The sequence below is a fragment of the Salvelinus alpinus genome, chromosome 11 (assembly GCF_045679555.1).
Source record: "Salvelinus alpinus chromosome 11, SLU_Salpinus.1, whole genome shotgun sequence".
Taxonomy (NCBI): domain Eukaryota; kingdom Metazoa; phylum Chordata; class Actinopteri; order Salmoniformes; family Salmonidae; genus Salvelinus; species Salvelinus alpinus.
In genome coordinates, this window is record NC_092096.1 from 24,399,431 (window position 1) to 24,420,554 (window position 21,124).

At 45.7% G+C, this 21,124-nt stretch overlaps 2 protein-coding genes across 4 annotated transcripts in view; both read right to left on the minus strand.

Moving 5' to 3' along the window:
* Positions 1–6,719, minus strand: part of LOC139533784 (leucine-rich repeat and guanylate kinase domain-containing protein-like) — a 42,927-nt gene extending 36,208 nt beyond the window's left edge. For all 3 annotated transcript variants that reach the window (XR_011666851.1, XM_071332152.1, XM_071332153.1), the window contains exons 1-9: positions 6,407–6,719; positions 6,046–6,150; positions 5,760–5,841; positions 5,429–5,529; positions 5,016–5,097; positions 4,783–4,907; positions 3,006–3,149; positions 1,526–1,606; positions 1,303–1,389 (exon numbers count right to left, since the gene is read on the minus strand). Coding sequence is in view for 2 of the 3 variants with exons in the window: in XM_071332152.1 (XP_071188253.1) it covers positions 1,303–1,389; positions 1,526–1,606; positions 3,006–3,149; positions 4,783–4,907; positions 5,016–5,097; positions 5,429–5,529; positions 5,760–5,841; positions 6,046–6,150; positions 6,407–6,613 (1,014 nt within the window). In the remaining variant the exon portion in view is untranslated. The remainder of the gene's footprint in view (positions 1–1,302; positions 1,390–1,525; positions 1,607–3,005; positions 3,150–4,782; positions 4,908–5,015; positions 5,098–5,428; positions 5,530–5,759; positions 5,842–6,045; positions 6,151–6,406) is intronic.
* A 614-nt stretch (positions 6,720–7,333) lies between these two features.
* Positions 7,334–21,124, minus strand: part of LOC139533785 (exocyst complex component 4-like) — a 61,128-nt gene continuing 47,337 nt past the window's right edge. The window contains exon 7 of the mRNA XM_071332154.1: positions 7,334–9,378. Coding sequence (XP_071188255.1) covers positions 9,141–9,378 — 238 coding nt within the window. The 3' untranslated portion in view covers positions 7,334–9,140. The remainder of the gene's footprint in view (positions 9,379–21,124) is intronic.

A 21,124-nucleotide genomic window follows, 5' to 3' on the forward strand; every position in this document is an offset into this window, starting at 1 on the left:
ATAGGCACAGTATTACACACAGGGATGGACACCTAGTAGAACATTACCAAGCTAGCCCGAGATGCAGGAGAAAGGTTGTCTTTTCCATCTTCACCTATCAGATTTTGGACCTACTGTAGGCTAGTATCAATTGTGCTTTACTAGCCGGCTGGCCAGCACCAGTCTACTAGCCGGCTGGCCAGCGCCAGTCTACTAGCCCGGCTGGCCAGCGCCAGTCTACTAGCCCGGCTGACCAGCGGCAGACTACTAGCCCGGCTGGCCAGCGTCAGTCTACTAGCCCGGCTGGCCAGCGCCAGTCTACTAGCCCGGCTGGCCAGCGCCAGTCTACTAGCCCGGCTGGCCAGCGCCAGTCTACTAGCCCGGCTGACCAGCGCCAGTCTACTAGCCCGGCTGGCCAGCGGCAGACTACTAGCCCGGCTGGCCAGCGCCAGTCTCCTAGCCCGGCTGGCCAGCGCCAGTCTACTAGCCCGGCTGGCCAGCGCCAGTCTACTAGCCCGGCTGACCAGCGGCAGTCTACTAGCCCGGCTGACCAGCGGCAGTCTACTAGCCCGGCTGGCCAGCGCCAGTCTACTAGCCCGGCTGGCCAGCGCCAGTCTACTAGCCGGCTGGCCAGCGCCAGTCTACTAGCCCGGCTGACCAGCGGCAGACTACTAGCCCGGCTGGCCAGCGGCAGACTACTAGCCCGGCTGGCCAGCGCCAGTCTACTAGCCCGGCTGACCAGCTGCAGACTACTAGCCCGGCTGGCCAGCGGCAGACTACTAGTCCGGCTGACCAGCGCCAGTCTACTAGCCCGGCTGACCAGAGGCAGACTACTAGCCCGGCTGGCCAGCGCCAGACTACTAGCCCGGCTGACCAGCGGCAGACTACTAGCCCGGCTGACCAGCGTCAGTCTACTAGCCCGGCTGGCCAGCGGCAGACTACTAGCCCGGCTGGCCAGCGGCAGACTACTAGCCCGGCTGACCAGCGGCAGACTACTAGCCCGGCTGGCCAGCGCCAGTCTACTAGCCCGGCTGACCAGCGGCAGACTACTAGCCCGGCTGACCAGCGCCAGTCTACTAGCCCGGCTGGCCAGCGCCAGTCTACTAGCCCGGCTGGCCAGCGCCAGTCTACTATCCCGGCTGGCCAGCGCCAGTCTACTAGCCCGGCTGGCCAGCGCCAGTCTACTAGCCTGGCTGGCCAGCGCCAGTCTACTAGCCCGGCTGACCAGCGCCAGTCTACTAGCTCCAGTCTACTAGCCCGGCTGGCCAGTGCCCAAAATCCTTAAGTTCCATCAGTGATAACCATCTCATACATCCAACCTGCCTTCTCCTCTACTGTGACTTTCTCCTGGTCCAGGCCAGTCAGGTGTTGAAGGAGGAAGATCACTGCCAGTCTATAGTCCAGTTGCTCCTGGGGTTGAAACGACAGTGAAAGAAGCAGCATTTTCATGGACATGTCTATTGTCAGTACAGAGGAAGCAGACAGCATTAGGGAGCTAACTTGTTAGTTTAGTGATGTGTTCTGGGTGTAGGTGCAGTGCAGCTACCTGGACTAGGTTTCTCTGCAGATTCAGCTCTCGGAGCAGGCTCAGGTCATGGATGTGTGTGGCCTCCTTGATTTCACTGATCTGAGAACAGTATATCATACACAAAAAAGATCAGATGCTTGGATTAAGAATAAATCCTTTAAAAACAATTAAAACTACATTTAATACCACAGCCAATCTATCAGTTGATGCAGTGGAATAGCTTTACCACTCAGCTCCTGGTATACAGTCGCTAGGTGGTTTAGTGATACTGGCCATTGGTACCATGCAGACAGTGGCAGAGACAAGAGCAGGACATTAAGGAATGGACTGTGTCTCACCAGGTTCCTCTCCAAGTTGACAAGAGAGCAGGACATTAAGGAATGGACTGTGTCTCACCAGGTTCCTCTCCAGGTTAACAAGAGAGCAGGACATTAAGGAATGGACTGTGTCTCACCAGGTTCCTCTCCAGGTTAACAAGAGAGCAGGACATTAAGGAATGGACTGTGTCTCACCAGGTTCCTCTCCAAGTTGACAAGAGAGCAGGACATTAAGGAATGGACTGTGTCTCACCAGGTTCCTCTCCAGGTTAACAAGAGAGCAGGACATTAAGGAATGGACTGTGTCTCACCAGGTTCCTCTCCAAGTTGACAAGAGAGCAGGACATTAAGGAATGGACTGTGTCTCACCAGGTTCCTCTCCAGGTTAACAAGAGAGCAGGACATTAAGAAATGGACTGTGTCTCACCAGGTTCCTCTCCAAGTTGACAAGAGAGCAGGACATTAAGAAATGGACTGTGTCTCACCAGGTTCCTCTCCAAGTTGACAAGAGAGCAGGACATTAAGAAATGGACTGTGTCTCACCAGGTTCCTCTCCAGGTTGACAAGAGAGCAGGACATTAAGAAATGGACTGTGTCTCACCAGGTTCCTCTCCAGGTTGACAAGAGAGCAGGACATTAAGGAATGGACTGTGTCTCACCAGGTTCCTCTCCAAGTTGACAAGAGAGCAGGACATTAAGAAATGGACTGTGTCTCACCAGGTTCCTCTCCAGGTTAACAAGAGAGCAGGACATTAAGAAATGGACTGTGTATCACCAGGTTCCTCTCCAAGTTGACAAGAGAGCAGGACATTAAGGAATGGACTGTGTCTCACCAGGTTACTCTCCAGGTTAACAAGAGAGCAGGACATTAAGGAATGGACTGTGTCTCACCAGGTTCCTCTCCAGGTTAACAAGAGAGCAGGACATTAAGGAATGGACTGTGTCTCACCAGGTTCCTCTCCAGGTTAACAAGAGAGCAGGACATTAAGGAATGGACTGTGTCTCACCAGGTTCCTCTCCAGGTTAACAAGAGAGCAGGACATTAAGAAATGGACTGTGTCTCACCAGGTTCCTCTCCAGGTTGACAAGAGAGCAGGACATTAAGAAATGGACTGTGTCTCACCAGGTTCCTCTCCAAGTTGACAAGAGAGCAGGACATTAATGAATGGACTGTGTCTCACCAGGTTCCTCTCCAGGTTGATGGAGCCCAGCAGATGGAGATTCTGCAGGCCTGACAGACTGGTGATCCGGTTCAGAGACAGATCCAGGACCTGCAGGGTTCTCAGAGTCTCCACATTCTCTATCTTCTCAATCTGATTCCCCCTCTGGATAGAGAGGACGTGATACATGACAAACACTGGGAATATGAATACCGTGTGGACAAATACACACACACATATTAATGAACTCATATAAGCTCACACGCACGCACACACAACTCTCCCTCCTCCCACACACACACATACCCATGTCACACGCACACACACACACAGACACATACACACCCCACCCTCACTATCAAAGTTAACATTGAGTGTTCCCTTCCCCATCTGTAAAGAGTATAAAACTTCTCCCTGAGACATGTATATGATTGACAGGCCAGCTCCAATGGTCTGGGCTGACAGGTGAGGAGTGACAGGTGAACAGCTGGCCAGACACTGGTGTGGGCATGCCAAAAGCACTACAGACCAGCCCTCCTCTCCTCTAGAACCCACCATCCCTCCTGCTCTATAACTACCCATCCCCACCCCACCTTCCCCCTGCGTGGGCTGTCATTTATGATCCAGCCCCCGCGGCCCCCATGCCCTGCCCTCCTCCACTAGCCTTTCTGGCAGAGGGCTGCCGACAGCGGGGGACGGTGACCGCGCGGAGCCCTGGAAGCTCTCGAGGCCAGGGTGTGATGGGCTGAGAGAGGAGGCTGGCTGACAGGTAGCACGCTGTTAGGGAGCGGGGCAGGAGAGGGCCGAGAGGGAAGGGGGAGGGGAGATGGAGACAGCGGCTGGGATGCTATGGAGGGGTGAGGGAATGAGAGAGGAGGGGGGGGTGTTGAACAGGGTCCAGGCCTGCTCACACCGCCGGCAGCTGGTCCCAGAGGGGAGGGTGGAAGCGGACAGGGGACACGGCTACATCATGCTGACGATGAGGAATCACTTTGATAAAGGACACCAGCATCCGTCAGAGAGGGAGAGGGAAGGGTCTGGAGGCCCGCTGGCACAGCCATATGGTGGCTCTCACACTGGAGCCCATGTCTGTGTGTCTTTGAAAAGCTGAAGCTCAATTATGTCTGTGGTTTAAATATGAGACAGGAGAGGGGGGAGGGGAGAGTTAAAAATACACCACCTGCTGTCGTCATGTTTGAAGAGAAAGAAGTGGACAAATATTGTGTGTAGCATAACTGGCACCATACTGGGGGGGAAAACCTTCTCATAACTGGCACCATACTGGGGGGAAAACCTTCTCATAACTGGCAGCATACTGGGGGGAAAACCTTCTCATAACTGGCACCATACTGGGGGGAAAACCTTCTCATAACTGGCACCATACTGGGGGGAAAACCTTCTCATAACTGGCACCATACTGGGGGGAAAACCTTTTAGAAAAGCCATGACATAATGGAAGAATGTAGACAGCAGGTAGGGACATCAAGGTGAAAACAGAAAACAACTGATTCACAGGAAAACACTTGTGTCCTAGTCTGTAGGCCATATTAAATCAGCCACAAGACCAACCACTAACCACAGTACTGATGAGCTTGGAGAGCTGCGTCTATACAACCGGATGGGCATATTCATAAATGAGCATAACGTATGGTAAAATATTATCTTTAAGAATCAAATTATTCAACAAACACACACGCAACGTAATTATTCATGTCAAGTAACATCTCCATTTATAACACATATGGAAAGTGTTAGAAATTGAATAATTCAAGAGGCAGGTGGAGGAGTTAGGACCTACCAAACAGAGGTCTTTGATTGGCAGGTTGTCCAGGCCACTGATACAGGAGATCTTGTTGTGTGCCAGACTGAGGTGTGTGAGGCTGTCACAATGCAGCAGACCACCGATCTCACTGAAACAGTTGTCTGTCCAGAACGGGCACACGTTAAGAATGGTATACAATGAGGAAGTAGTCTAGATAAGAACTTGACGTGTACGTGTGTGTGTGTGTGTAAATACTTTTTGAAGGATACAGTCCAGATTCAGTTTACTCAAAGACGAGTAGGCTGACAAATGTGTCATCACTGACATCTGGTTATGGGAAAAGTTAACCTCCTGCGGAATACAACAAACATGAATAATGAATCAAGTGGACCAATCTTTAAATGCTTTTTGCAATGAAGAAATATGAAAATAAACAACCAAATGCATGTATAGTATGATACATTCTACTAGTACTGTATAACTCACTGATAAACAATAAGAAGAAGTCAGCCCTGGTAAGTTCCTTGTCATTGCAGGGTAGTAATACTTAGTAAGCATATGGAATGAAACTACAGTATAAATGGTCTATGATGATTGGAACCCATCTTCTGGGACTATAGGCTTCAAGAAACCCCAAGCCACAAATCAACCGTTGTCTTATCCTGTCTGCTGAAGGACACACCTTGAGGTTCTTGGGCGGCTGGAATCCAAAGAAGTCGGTGAGTTGGTTGTGGGAGGCGTCCAGGATGATGAGATACGGCATGTGGCTTACACAGGATAAATCTACCAGTCAACAAACATTAGGAGAGTCGGGCGAGCAGAGTGGGAGAGATGGCAACACCTGCCACACAACTGTTTTTATACAGACCAGAAGCATAGAAGAAGTTACAAGGGCACCGATGAGAAATGAACCGTTGTTTAATTAATTAGGCTAATCAAGCTACATTTTCTATATCAGTAATTAGAATCATAACAAGTCATACAGTGCATTTGTTAATATGAGACACACACACCTTTTATTCTGTTGTAAGGAAGTTCTAGCTTTTGAAGGTGGACATAATTGCATAGGATGGATACATTATTCAGATTTCGACCCTGGATAGAGACATATTCCGAAATTGAATTCCACACGACATAGAAAACAAAACAAGGAAAGAAACACAACACAAATGGAAAGTAAACAGATTTGTTAGATACTCTTCTGCGTATAGTCTGATGGAAAACAGTTACTCTTGTGAAGCATATTATCAGCGATTGATGGGGTTACACTATCAACCTGAAGTGTGTGTGTGTTCTTACAGGCGCACAGAGGAACTGGTAGACATGCTCTCGTCCAGTGGCAGAGTGTCCCAGGTTGGATAAACAGCTGGAAACGTCCTCTTCAGTCAACACACCATCGTGTTTCTGTATGACATAGAGCTACATCAAAATGTTTTGCAGTACACAATAGAACAAGTCATGCATTGTCAATGCATTGTTTTTTTGCACCACACTTCTGTTATTATGAAACTCTGAGTAGAAAGAGAGAGAAAGAAGTTGCTTGCATCCTCAAAGTAATTAACATTAACAGCGTCTTATTCACCAAGCCTCATGGCCCATCTGACTAAAAGCAGCTAGCATCTTTATTAATTTAGCTGTTACCCCTAGCTTCCTCCCTTACCTCCATTGTCTTCTCCTCCTTCTCTTCCTCGGAGGTTGAAAACGTGTCTGCACACGGCTGATGAACCACAGCAGGAAATGGTTGCGCATCAGTGGTCTCCTGTGTCACTGACTCATGAGGATAGCAAGTGGGTGACCCAGAGGAATACTGGGGCGTTGTTTGCTTCCCGATATCTTGCAAATTGTAAATTGTCGAAGTAGAAGACATTTTGGATGAAATTGTTTGGCATGAGAATACTTTTGGTATATTTTTACTTACTAATTAGCCTTGGTAGGTAGCTATTTTGAAAGTTGGCTCAGCTGGAGCGGATAGCGTTCTCTGTTGCTTAGTAACGATGACGACGTGTCAGTAGGTGAATTGAACTGTGGGATATGTCGTTTTTGATTCATTTACTCCCCAACAGTTCATAAAAGCTTTCAAACCCTGGTTCCACCATCTGGAAAAAGTGATATATTCCTGCATTTTCATTTTAGTGTGCTGAGACAAATATTCGCCATTAAATCTTCTAATAACTTTACACTAATCACCATGTTGAAACCTCAATCATGCTCACGAAAATGCAGAAAAAGCTTGACATACTAGATTTCAAGTAGTGTGCTTTGTGCATCAGACATCTTTCAACAGGTCTTGATCATTCTATAGAAAAGCCTTCTGACGTCCCATTAGATCTGGCAGCTGAGCTCAATTCCTGACAGTGTATATTTTTGATCCGTCTATCTAAAATGACATCATCGGACAAAGTCAATTTGTGTCAATGTGAAAAGATTTTGAATTATAAGGTGCAACAGCGCATAGACAGACCATGTTGTTTGGGTAGTGTTTCGTTCTGTATGGCATTCGTCAATTCCTCTGTGTCAATGGAAGAAACTAGTCCCAAGGTAGGAAACTGGCACTTTTCATTGTACAAAAACACACAAACTGCTCATATACACAGAGGAACGTTGATGTTTTATTTCAGCAAGATCAGTGTACACAATGGCAAGTCATCTTTAATTCAGTGTAGGATTGCTATTCAAGGCATTGGTCTGAAAGGGACTTTTAACAGACAATGGAGAAATGATCAAATTAATCCTTAAATCACACAGGGACTCATTAACCTCCGTTCTTATCTGGTGTTTGTGAAAAAACTCATCAGACATGAAACCACTCTCATATTACACACTGTAGATGTGCAAAACGACATGTCTTAAACAAACAAATAAAGCAAAGCGTTTAAAAAAAAAAAGTGAAATATTTTTGTAGATCTTTACAATGAGTTGGCCCCATTATTTAAAATGTGGGTATAGGGGTCCGATATACCAGATCATTTAAATCCAGATGGAGTGTTCTCTTGTTCACAGAATCAGCAGAAAAAAACTCCTCACTTGTGCAGAGTACTGCAAGCCATAGAGACCTCCATAGTGTGTGTGTGTAATATAGGACGTGTTTATTGTGTGTGTGTACGTGTATGTGTGTGTCTTGAGTGTGCTGAGTAAAACAAATGCTGTTCCTATGGCACTAGGCAATCCCTCCGGCAACCACAAGGCTCATATTGATCCCAGCCTACATGTCATTATGATGGATGGTTCCGCTGGGTTCTGGTGAGCAGCACTGCCACAACTCTCCCCTGTTCTCTTTCCTCCCTCCCCCGCTCTTGTTAAGTACTTTTCCTCTGAGTTAATTAACTAAACATACTGAGGGGATGCAGGGGAAGGAATGATTTGTGACTCCTTGCAAGTGTATTCACTTTAGAATAGTTTTAGCAGAAGTTTTAGCAGTTGTAGTGGTAGGAAGGGGAGTAGTGATTTGCAATTACATCCCTATTAAGTTCAAGACCTTGAGTGTTGGGACTATATACACACTTAAATTGTACTGGATACATTGGCCCCCATCCCCTAGCACACATGCACACCTCAACGCTGCAGCACAGTTAACGTATTTTTTCAGGACAGTGGCAAATACTATAATCAGAATCGGCTATAGCTACATTATATCCAATCTACATTATTCTAAAAGTGAGAGAAAAATAGAGTGAACCACAGCTGAGGTGGGGAATCAATTTCTTTCTTTGTCCTTGGGGAAGAAGAATGGCCACAAAATGGCCACAAGCAGGAGGAGAGAAGTGATAATCTCGACAGTCTAATCTGGCATCTGGTATTGCAGACACAGTCAGCGGGCCCACGAGGGAGAGCTGGAGGGAGAGCTGTAATTGAGAGCAGCAGTTAGATGTAATAAGACAATGAGATGAGAAAGGCCCCAAAGCCAGACTCTCAGATAATTCCCCCATTCTCCACAGGTGAGACTAGGGCCGACCACATATGGGATGATTGAAGGGAGTCATTTTTTAAATTGGAGAGTGTGTGTGTGTGATATCTTGAGGAACTGGCTGCATTCTTGCCAGTGAAGAAGCTGATGAGTTACATATGCATATTGGTAACTAAGTTCAAACCTTAAATCAGTAACTACTCAATGTACAGCCTACCAGCATTATCTCAACCCCCAAAACATATTACATGGTTATTTACGGTCTGCCATAGGATCTAATGAAGACTCAGTTAGGACTTTTACAAACCCAGTTCAACACCAGTCCCTGTGGAGGTGCTGACCAGTCCCTCAGATGGTTAGCTGACACTGCTAGGTCAGCTCTAAAATACTAGCTTTAATCTAAACCCTTTTTCCAGACAGGAGGTTGAGAAACACTGGACAGTAATGCAAACAGACCATTGCCAACAACAGCCTCCCAATGTCCCCCCTCTCAAACAGTAGTGATCTTCTTGTCCTTGGTGGCCTGCTTGAAGGCTGCCTGCTCGCAGATGATCTCCTTGAGGCGCTGCAGCCGGACGTTCTGCGTGCTCAGGTCTCCCACGCCCGTCTGGCTCCTCTGCAGCAGGCTGAGGGCGTGGATGTACTCCAGCTCTGTGTAGCGAACGCCCTGGTCCACCACCAGGTTGAGCAGCTCATCTGCAGCGTTGTACAGCATCTCATAGTACTGCCTAAACAGGGGAGGAGATGACTTCATTGTTCAATGCCCATGAGAATGTTCTGTGTTATTCCATTCCCTCTGAAAGACAGAGGTCAGAGAGGTCAGAGCAAAGGGGGAGAGGAGATGGTGGTTAGGGGGTTAGAGGGAGGAAGGAGATGGGGGACAGGAGAGGTCAGAGGTCAGTAACCAGTAGTACAGATGAGTAGAGAAAAAGGAATCAACACTATGATGTTGTTGATCTGGTACTACTGTACCATACTGCCACACATAACACTATGATGTTGTTGATCTGGTACTACTGTACCATACTGCCTCACATAACACTATGATGTTGTTGATCTAGTACTACTGTACCATACTGCCTCACATAACACTATGATGCTGTTGATCAGGTACTAGTGTACCATACTGCCACACATAACACTATGATGTTGTTGATCTGGTACTACTGTACCATACTGCCCCACATAACACTATGATGTTGTTGATCTAGTACTACTGTACCATACTGCCTCACATAACACTATGATGCTGTTGATCAGGTACTAGTGTACCATACTGCCACACATAACACTATGATGTTGTTGATCAGGTACTACTGTACCATACTGCCCCACATAACACTATGATGTTGTTGATCTGGTACTACTGTACCATACTGCCTCACATAACACTATGATGCTGTTGATCAGGTACTAGTGTACCATACTGCCACACATAACACTATGATGCTGTTGATCTGGTACTACTGTACCATACTGCCACACATAACACTATGATGTTGTTGATCAGGTACTACTGTACCATACTGCCACACATAACACTATGATGTTGTTGATCAGGTACTACTGTACCATACTGCCACACATAACACTATGATGTTGTTGATCTGGTACTACTGTACCATACTGCCTCACATAACACTATGATGTTGTTGATCAGGTACTACTGTACCATACTGCCTCACATAACACTATGATGTTGTTGATCTGGTACTACTGTACCATACTGCCCCACATAACACTATGATGTTGTTGATCAGGTACTACTGTACCATACTGCCCCACATAACACTATGATGCTGTTGATCTGGTACTACTGTACCATACTGCCCCACATAACACTATGATGTTGTTGATCAGGTACTACTGTACCATACTGCCACACATAACACTATGATGCTGTTGATCTGGTACTACTGTACCATACTGCCTCACATAACACTATGATGTTGTTGATCTGGTACTACTGTACCATACTGCCCCACATAACACTATGATGTTGTTGATCTGGTACTACTGTACCATACTGCCACACATAACACTATGATGTTGTTGATCTGGTACTACTGTACCATACTGCCTCACATAACACTATGATGTTGTTGATCAGGTACTACTGTACCATACTGCCTCACATAACACTATGATGCTGTTGATCTGGTACTACTGTACCATACTGCCACACATAACACTATGATGTTGTTGATCTGGTACTACTGTACCATACTGCCCCAAATAACACTATGATGTTGTTGATCTGGTACTACTGTACCATACTGCCACACATAACACTATGATGTTGTTGATCAGGTACTACTGTACCATACTGCCTCACATAACACTATGATGTTGTTGATCTAGTACTACTGTACCATACTGCCTCACATAACACTATGATGTTGTTGATCTGGTACTACTGTACCATACTGCCTCACATAACACTATGATGCTGTTGATCTGGTACTACTGTACCATACTGCCTCACATAACACTATGATGTTGTTGATCTGGTACTACTGTACCATACTGCCTCACATAACACTATGATGTTGTTGATCAGGTACTACTGTACCATACTGCCTCACATAACACTATGATGTTGTTGATCTGGTACTACTGTACCATACTGCCACACATAACACTATGATGTTGTTGATCAGGTACTACTGTACCATACTGCCTCACATAACACTATGATGCTGTTGATCTGGTACTAGTGTACCATACTGCCTCACATAACACTATGATGTTGTTGATCTGGTACTACTGTACCATACTGCCACACATAACACTATGATGTTGTTGATCTGGTACTACTGTACCATACTGCCTCACATAACACTATGATGCTGTTGATCAGGTACTACTGTACCATACTGCCTCACATAACACTATGATGCTGTTGATCTGGTACTACTGTACCATACTGCCACACATAACACTATGATGTTGTTGATCTGGTACTACTGTACCATACTGCCTCACATAACACTATGATGCTGTTGATCAGGTACTACTGTACCATACTGCCCCACATTACACTATGATGTTGTTGATCAGGTACTACTGTACCATACTGCCCCACATTACACTATGATGCTGTTGATCAGGTACTACTGTACCATACTGCCTCACATAACACTATGATGTTGTTGATCTGGTACTACTGTACCATACTGCCACACATACCACTATGATGTTGTTGATCTGGTACTACTGTACCATACTGCCTCACATAACACTATGATGCTGTTGATCAGGTACTACTGTACCATACTGCCCCACATTACACTATGATGTTGTTGATCAGGTACTACTGTACCATACTGCCACACATAACACTATGATGCTGTTGATCAGGTACTACTGTACCATACTGCCACACATAACACTATGATGTTGTTGATCTGGTACTACTGTACCATACTGCCCCACATAACACTATGATGTTGTTGATCTGGTACTACTGTACCATACTGCCACACATAACACTATGATGTTGTTGATCAGGTACTACTGTACCATACTGCCTCACATAACAATATGATGTTGTTGATCTAGTACTACTGTACCATACTGCCTCACATAACACTATGATGTTGTTGATCTGGTACTACTGTACCATACTGCCTCACATAACACTATGATGCTGTTGATCTGGTACTACTGTACCATACTGCCTCACATAACACTATGATGTTGTTGATCTGGTACTACTGTACCATACTGCCTCACATAACACTATGATGTTGTTGATCAGGTACTACTGTACCATACTGCCTCACATAACACTATGATGTTGTTGATCTGGTACTACTGTACCATACTGCCACACATAACACTATGAAGTTGTTGATCAGGTACTACTGTACCATACTGCCTCACATAACACTATGATGCTGTTGATCTGGTACTAGTGTACCATACTGCCTCACATAACACTATGATGTTGTTGATCTGGTACTACTGTACCATACTGCCTCACATAACACTATGATGCTGTTGATCTGGTACTACTGTACCATACTGCCTCACATAACACTATGATGTTGTTGATCAGGTACTACTGTACCATACTGCCACACATAACACTATGATGTTGTTGATCAGGTACTACTGTACCATACTGCCCCACATTACACTATGATGTTGTTGATCAGGTACTACTGTACCATACTGCCACACATAACACTATGATGTTGTTGATCTGGTACTACTGTACCATACTGCCACACATAACACTATGATGTTGTTGATCTGGTACTACTGTACCATACTGCCCCACATTACACTATGATGTTGTTGATCAGGTACTACTGTACCATACTGCCTCACATAACACTATGATGTTGTTGATCTGGTACTACTGTACCATACTGCCACACAACACTATGATGTTGTTGATCTGGTACTACTGTACCATACTGCCTCACATAACACTATGATGTTGTTGATCTAGTACTACTGTACCATACTGCCCCACATAACACTATGATGTTGTTGATCTGGTACTACTGTATCATACTGCCTCACATAACACTATGATGCTGTTGATCTGGTACTACTGTACCATACTGCCTCACATTACATTTAACATTTACATTTAAGTCATTTAGCAGACGCTCTTATCCAGAGCGACTTACAAATTGGTGCATTCACCTTATGATATCCAGTGGAACAACCACTTTACAATAGTGCATCTAACTCTTTTAAGGGGGGGGGGGGGTTAGAAGGATTACTTTATCCTATCCTAGGTATTCCTTAAAGAGGTGGGGTTTCAGGTGTCTCCGGAAGGTGGTGATTGACTCCGCTGACCTGGCGTCGTGAGGGAGTTTGTTCCACCATTGGGGTGCCAGAGCAGCGAACAGTTTTGACTGGGCTGAGCGGGAACTGTACTTCCTCAGAGGTAGGGAGGCGAGCAGGCCAGAGGTGGATGAACGCAGTGCCCTTGTTTGGGTGTAGGGCCTGATCAGAGCCTGAAGGTACGGAGGTGCCGTTCCCCTCACAGCTCCGTAGGCAAGCACCATGGTCTTGTAGCGGATGCGAGCTTCAACTGGAAGCCAGTGGAGAGAGCGGAGGAGCGGGGTGACGTGAGAGAACTTGGGAAAGTTGAACACCAGACGGGCTGCGGCGTTCTGGATGAGTTGTAGGGGTTTAATGGCACAGGCAGGGAGCCCAGCCAACAGCGAGTTGCAGTAATCCAGACGGGAGATGACAAGTGCCTGGATTAGGACCTGCGCCGCTTCCTGCGTGAGGCAGGGTCGTACTCTGCGAATGTTGTAGAGCATGAACCTACAGGAACGGGTCACCGCCTTGATGTTAGTTGAGAACGACAGGGTGTTGTCCAGGATCACGCCAAGGTTCTTAGCACTCTGGGAGGAGGACACAATGGAGTTGTCAACCGTGATGGCGAGATCATGGAACGGGCAGTCCTTCCCCGGGAGGAAGAGCAGCTCCGTCTTGCCGAGGTTCAGCTTGAGGTGGTGATCCGTCATCCACACTGATATGTCTGCCAGACATGCAGAGATGCGATTCACCACCTGGTTATCAGAGGGGGGAAAGGAGAAGATTAATTGTGTGTCGTCTGCATAGCAATGATAGGAGAGACCATGTGAGGATATGACAGAGCCAAGTGACTTGGTGTATAGCGAGAATAGGAGAGGGCCTAGAACAGAGCCCTGGGGAACACCAGTGGTGAGAGCACGTGGTGCGGAGACAGATTCTCGCCACGCCACCTGGTAGGAGCGACCTGTCAGGTAGGACGCAATCCAAGCGTGGGCCGCGCCGGAGATGCCCAGCTCGGAGAGGGTGGAGAGGAGGATCTGATGGTTCACAGTATCAAAGGCAGCCGATAGGTCTAGAAGGATGAGAGCAGAGGAGAGAGAGTTAGCTTTAGCAGTGCGGAGCGCCTCCGTGACACAGAGAAGAGCAGTCTCAGTTGAATGACTAGTCTTGAAACCTGACTGATTTGGATCAAGAAGGTCATTCTGAGAGAGATAGCAGGAGAGCTGGCCAAGGACGGCACGTTCAAGAGTTTTGGAGAGAAAAGAAAGAAGGGATACTGGTCTGTAGTTGTTGACATCGGAGGGATCGAGTGTAGGTTTTTTCAGAAGGGGTGCAACTCTCGCTCTCTTGAAGACGGAAGGGACGTAGCCAGCGGTCAAGGATGAGTTGATGAGCGAGGTGAGGTAAGGGAGAAGGTCTCCGGAAATGGTCTGGAGAAGAGAGGAGGGGATAGGGTCAAGCGGGCAGGTTGTTGGGCGGCCGGCCGTCACAAGACGCGAGATTTCATCTGGAGAGAGAGGGGAGAAAGAGGTCAAAGCACAGGGTAGGGCAGTGTGAGCAGAACCAGCGGTGTCGTTTGACTTAGCAAACGAGGATCGGATGTCGTCGACCTTCTTTTCAAAATGGTTGACGAAGTCATCAGCAGAGAGGGAGGAGGGGGGAGGAGGGGGAGGAGGATTCAGGAGGGAGGAGAAGGTGGCAAAGAGCTTCCTAGGGTTAGAGGCAGATGCTTGGAATTTAGAGTTGTAGAAATTGGCTTTAGCAGCAGAGACAGAAGAGGAGAATGTAGAGAGGAGGGAGTGAAAGGATGCCAGGTCCGCAGGGAGGCGAGTTTTCCTCCATTTCCGCTCGGCTGCCCGGAGCCCTGTTCTGTGAGCTCGCAATAACACTATGATGTTGTTGATCTGGTACTACTGTACCATACTGCCTCACATAACACTATGATGCTGTTGATCTGGTTACAAGGCCTACCTTCAAACTCAGTTCCTCTTTGCTTGACATCATGGGAAAATCAAAAGAAATCAGCCAAGACCTCAGAAAAAAATTTTTTAGACCTTCACTAGTCTGGTTCATCCTTGGGAGCAATTTCCATGGGACCCTAACTGACTAGGATTAAATGTCAAGAATTGTGAAAAACTGAGTTTAAATGTATTTGGCTAAGGTGTATGTAAACTTCTGACTTCAACTGTATATTGAAGGTGGTTTAATCCATATGTATATTGAACGTGGTTTAATCCAATTTTATATTGATGGTTGTATAATTCATATGTATATTGATGGTGGTTTAATCCACATGTATATTGATGGTGTTTTAATCCACATGTATATTGATGGTGGTTTAATCCAATTTTATATTGAAGGTGGTTTAATCCATATGTATATTGATGGTGGTTTAATCCATATGTATATTGATGGTGGTTTAATCCAATTTTATATTGAAGGTGGTTTAATGAAATTTTATATTGATGGTTGTATAATTCATATGTATTTTGATGGTGGTTGAATCCATATGTATATTGATGGTAGTTTAATCCATATGTATATTGATGGTGATTTAATCCATATGTATATTGAAGGTGGTTTAATCCATATGTATATTGATGGTGGTTTAATCCATATGTATATTGATGGTGGTTTAATCCATATGTATATTGATGGTGATTTAATCCATATGTATATTGAAGGTGGTTTAATCCAATTTTATATTGAAGGTGGTTTAATCCATATGTATATTGATGGTGATTTAATCCATATGTATATTGATGGTGATTTAATCCATATGTATATTGAAGGTGGTTTAATCCAATTGTATATTGATGGTGGTTTAATCCATATGTATATTGAAGGTGGTTTAATCCAATTGTATATTGATGGTTGTATAATTCATATGTATATTGATGGTGGTTTAATCCATATGTATATTGATGGTGATTTAATCCATATGTATATTGATGGTGATTTAATCCATATGTATATTGATGGTGATTTAATCCATATGTATATTGATGGTGGTTTAATCCATATGTATATTGATGGTGATTTAATCCATATGTATATTGATGGTGGTTTAATCCATATGTATATTGAAGGTGGTTTAATCCAATTTTATATTGATGGTTGTATAATTCATATGTATATTGATGGTGGTTTAATCCATATGTATATTGATGGTGGTTTAATCCATATGTATATTGATGGTGATTTAATCCATATGTATATTGATGGTGGTTTAATCCATATGTATATTGATGGTGGTTTAATACATATGTATATTGATGGTGGTTTAATCCATATGTATATTGATGGTGATTTAATCCATATGTATATTGATGGTGGTTTAATACATATGTATATTGATGGTGGTTTAATCCATAATGACAGGGAAAACACAGAGTTTACAGTAGCATCGGTAGCCTGTCCTACAAAGCAGACAGATTAAACATATATGTAAATATGAATGCACACACACAGCTATGGAAGATATATGAATGCATTAGAGAGTACCATAGAGCCGGGCTGACTATGTCTCTGCTCTGGGGCTAAACTGGCAAATACCTCAGAGACTGTGTGGGCAGCAGCAGCACAGACAGACAGATAGCATCGCTATACGCCACTGGCTAGTAGAGAAATCCCATTCACTTAGATTACACTCCCACAATGGTGTTTTGGATGGGTATGAGAGGTGCCCACAAAAGGACACACACACACACACACACACACACACACACACACACACACACACACACACACACACACACACACACACACACACACACACACACACACACACACACACAACCTGGGGGCATCGGGAAGCTCAATCTCTTCACCCATCTCCTCCTTTAACTCAGCTCTTTGTGCCCAGAGAAAGAGAGTGATTTAAAGAGGTGTCCATCAAAGCAGCAGGGAGAGGAAGGCTAAGCTGAGGGAAAGTCTTCCATTGTGTCCAGGAGAAGAAATCCCAAGGAAGTCACAAGCACACAGGTGCAAATCTCGTGTGTGTGTGTGTGTGTGTGTGTGTGTACCTGAATAGGATTAGCTATTATCTTGTTGTATTATTTCTAAGCCTCTCCCATTACTAAACCTAATGGTTATTTTCCTATGTAGGAATTACTGAACAATTCTGCAGCCTTTTGTGTCAAGCTACTTCTGCTGTTGTAATATTGCAAGTAGAACAGAGAGAGAGAGAGCGAGAGGAAGATAACAAATATGGAGAGAGAGAGAGAGAGAGATAACAAATATGGAGAGAGAGAGAGAGAGATAACAAATATGGAGAGAGAGAGAGATAACACATATGGAGAGAGAGAGATAACACATATGGAGAGAGAGAGAGAGAGAGAGAGAGAGAGAGAGAGAGAGAGAGAGAGAGAGAGAGAGAGAGAGAGGAAGATAACAAATATGCAGAGAGAGAGAGAGAGAGATAACACATACGGAGAGAGAGAGAGAAAGAGAGATATAGAGAGAGATAGATGGAGGAAGATAACAAATATGGAGAGAGAGAGAGAGAGAGAGAGAGAGAGAGAGAGAGAGAGAGAGAGAGAGAGAGAGAGAGAGAGAGACAGAGATTAGGTCCAGTAAGAACAGACTTTCACAGCTGTGTGTGGGGATTCATTTATTTAATATTTCTCTCTTTCTCTGACAAGTAATGCCCTTGGTTTGTGAACTATTTGCATACTCGCTCTCTTCTCCTCTCTCCCTCCCTTCCTCCCTCTCCCTCCAAGGCCCTGTTCGTTTTTCAATGCTCACCCTCAATGAGCTCGTCAATATTGATGAGGGGTCATACCGGTTCCTTTGCTCGCCACAGGCAGAGACACAGAGAAACCCCTGATGGGCAGCACAGTGTTCTTATCACATTCTCAAATATGCACCACATGTCTCTACTGTGTGTGTGTCCACTGTGTGTGTGTGTGTGTGTCTACTGTGTGTGTGTGTCCACTGTGTGTGTGTCTACTGTGTGTGTGTCCACTGTGTGTGTGTGTGTGTGTCTACTGTGTGTGTGTCCACTGTGTGTGTGTGTGTGTGTGTCCACTGTGTGTGTGTGTGTCTACTGTGTGTGTGTGTCCACTGTGTGTGTGTCTACTGTGTGTGTGTCCACTGTGTGTGTGTGTGTCTACTGTGTGTGTGTCCACTGTGTGTGTGTGTGTGTGTGTCCACTGTGTGTGTGTGTGTCTGTGTGTGTCTACTGTTTGTGTGTGTGTGTCTACTGTTTGTGTGTGTCTACTGTGTGTGTGTGTGTGTGTTATTCACGTCCAAAACACCACTTCCATTCCCCAGATACCGCATGCGATTAGCTGCACACAGGAGGACATAGTCCACATTGTTATGTGAACTGAAAAGAAATGTGTTTGTTTTTAGAAGGGAAAGCTTTGAAGAGAACAATTAACAACCCACACACACACCGTTCTCAAAGGGATGTAGAAAAACAGGGGATGAATAAAACAGATGTGGGGAAAAAGTGATAATTGACAATTTTACTTTGTATAAATGTTGGTATATTTGTGTTCTCACATCTGGGCAAGGCCGTTCCAGTTTGGGTGGCTTGTAAACCAGTTTATAAGGCTATAGTGTATAATGTTCTCTAAGGCCCTATCTTTGGTTGCCTCCCTGTGTACTGAATATGAAAGTCTAATATACTGTGTGACTGAGCAAACGGACTGATCTACAAGTGATAATGAGGAGTTATTTAGCATGCAAGGTGATTTGTAGATCAGTCAGTCAGCAGCTGCCGACTGCAATGAGTCAATCTGGAACAGAACCACAGTCTGCAGGTACACCGTGTTTCTGTCTATTATAGGGCACTTTGCATTTCAAGCCTTTGGGTTTGGATTTTGGGGGATCAATCTCCAAACTGATTGGCAATGTCTGGATCTCCATGTTGCCCCACAGTACTGTCCTCTCTTTGGCCTGTTCTACTGGGCCTCATCCCTCTGTCATCATGTTGACTGGACACCTGGCTATCTGGACCCTGCTGTTGTACCAGGGGGAAATTTGGAAGTGCTGTGTGTGTGTGTGTGAGGGGGGTGGGGTGTGTGTGTGAGAGAGAGAGATTGTTTGTTGGTGTGTGTGTGTGTGTGTGACAACTCATCGCCCCCCAGATGCCAAAAACTCCCCCAACCAACCACTTCATTACCCAGGTGCTTGGAAAGTAATTTGCCCAACAGCGGCTGTTAATCAGATTAAATTCTCTGTGCTCTTACACCTTCGCCCCCCACCAGCCTTTATTCACCCATTAGGGGGAGATAATGAAGGAAACCAGCATTCAGCTTCACTCAGTCAAACACACTCCAGAACCCACCGTCACTGTCGCCCGCATTTCCCCACTTGCCAACCACACTCCCTCCCTCCCTCCCACCCCACCCTCCCATCCCACCCTCCCTCCCTCCCTCCCTGCCACCCCACCCTCCCACCCCACCCCCCCCCCTCCCTCCCACCCCACCACCTGCAAGAGCGCTCACTCACTCGCTAACTCTGTGTGTGTGTGTGCCATTACATTTTAATTAGCTCACATCTCCTTCGTGCGCAGCCCCCCGTATACAAAGAGTATTAAGCAAATTTATGGTGCATGTGGCAGAGGACGGGGCGAAGATCTATGTATGTCACTGGTGAGGGAGAAAGATACAGAGAAAGAGAAGGGAGAAGGCGGGAGAGAGAGAGAGGAGAGAAAACAAGAATCAGCACAATTAATGTCCTCTCATTTCCAGCGTGTACAACATTAAAGCCATTTAAGGTTGCCTCTGTCAGCGTGTTCAGAACAACACATTAGTTAGCGAGGGATAGGGTGGAGGAGAGGATGGAGGGAGGGAGGAGATTCTCCCAGGATGATTCTCTCCATCAAGCGGAACGCACGCTTGTCGCCGCGGTAACGAATGCCAGGGCTCCTGACGCAAATGAGAGCTCCGTTAAGTTTTCCCACTCCTCTCGCTCCCTCTGTCCTCTTGTGACTAGAGAAGCTCTATGCAGAGACACTGCAGCTTCATCAGCAATAACCAGTGTAGTCATTATGAGAGAGAGAGAGAGACACACAGAGAGACACAGAGAGACACAGACAGACACAGAGAGACAGGAAGACTCATGTTCAAAGAAAGTGGATAGTTAGCTCAAAGACGACAAGTCATTTTCCACTTTGTAAACAGGTAGCGCAAGTTAACACCACATTAGCTCAAGATGGGAAAGTCACTAACTCTAAACGTATCCCAGAGAAAGCAGCTACTGCAGTGCAACTAAGGACAGATAAGTAGTCACATCAACTCTATAAATAGAAGAACCAGACGGAACGAACACCGCTTCGCCCCTGCTATTGACAAACAGGTAAGGAGGGAGAGAAAGACTGTTTGAGATACAAGCGCTAAACTCAGTTTATCATAGCCGTCAGCTGTAGTTATTAAAGCTGGGGTGAGTCGACTCTGCCCCAGCCCTGTCACCTTGACAACATGGTTAAACTGACTTTTACCACAGGCTTCCTCTGCTGAGCTGTTTACCAGACACCTCCGCGTTTCCACTCAACCCCGTGACACCTGCACCGTCCATGTCTGTCAGACAATAACGGGCTAGCTCTGAAGGCTAATGATTCACTTGCTTATCATGGAAGCTGTGTTAGCATGTAATGCTAGGAGGATAACAGGACAGTCTAGAGACAGGGGTCTCAGGGTATCTCACTGGGGTGTGATTGGATGTCAGAGAGAGGGTAAA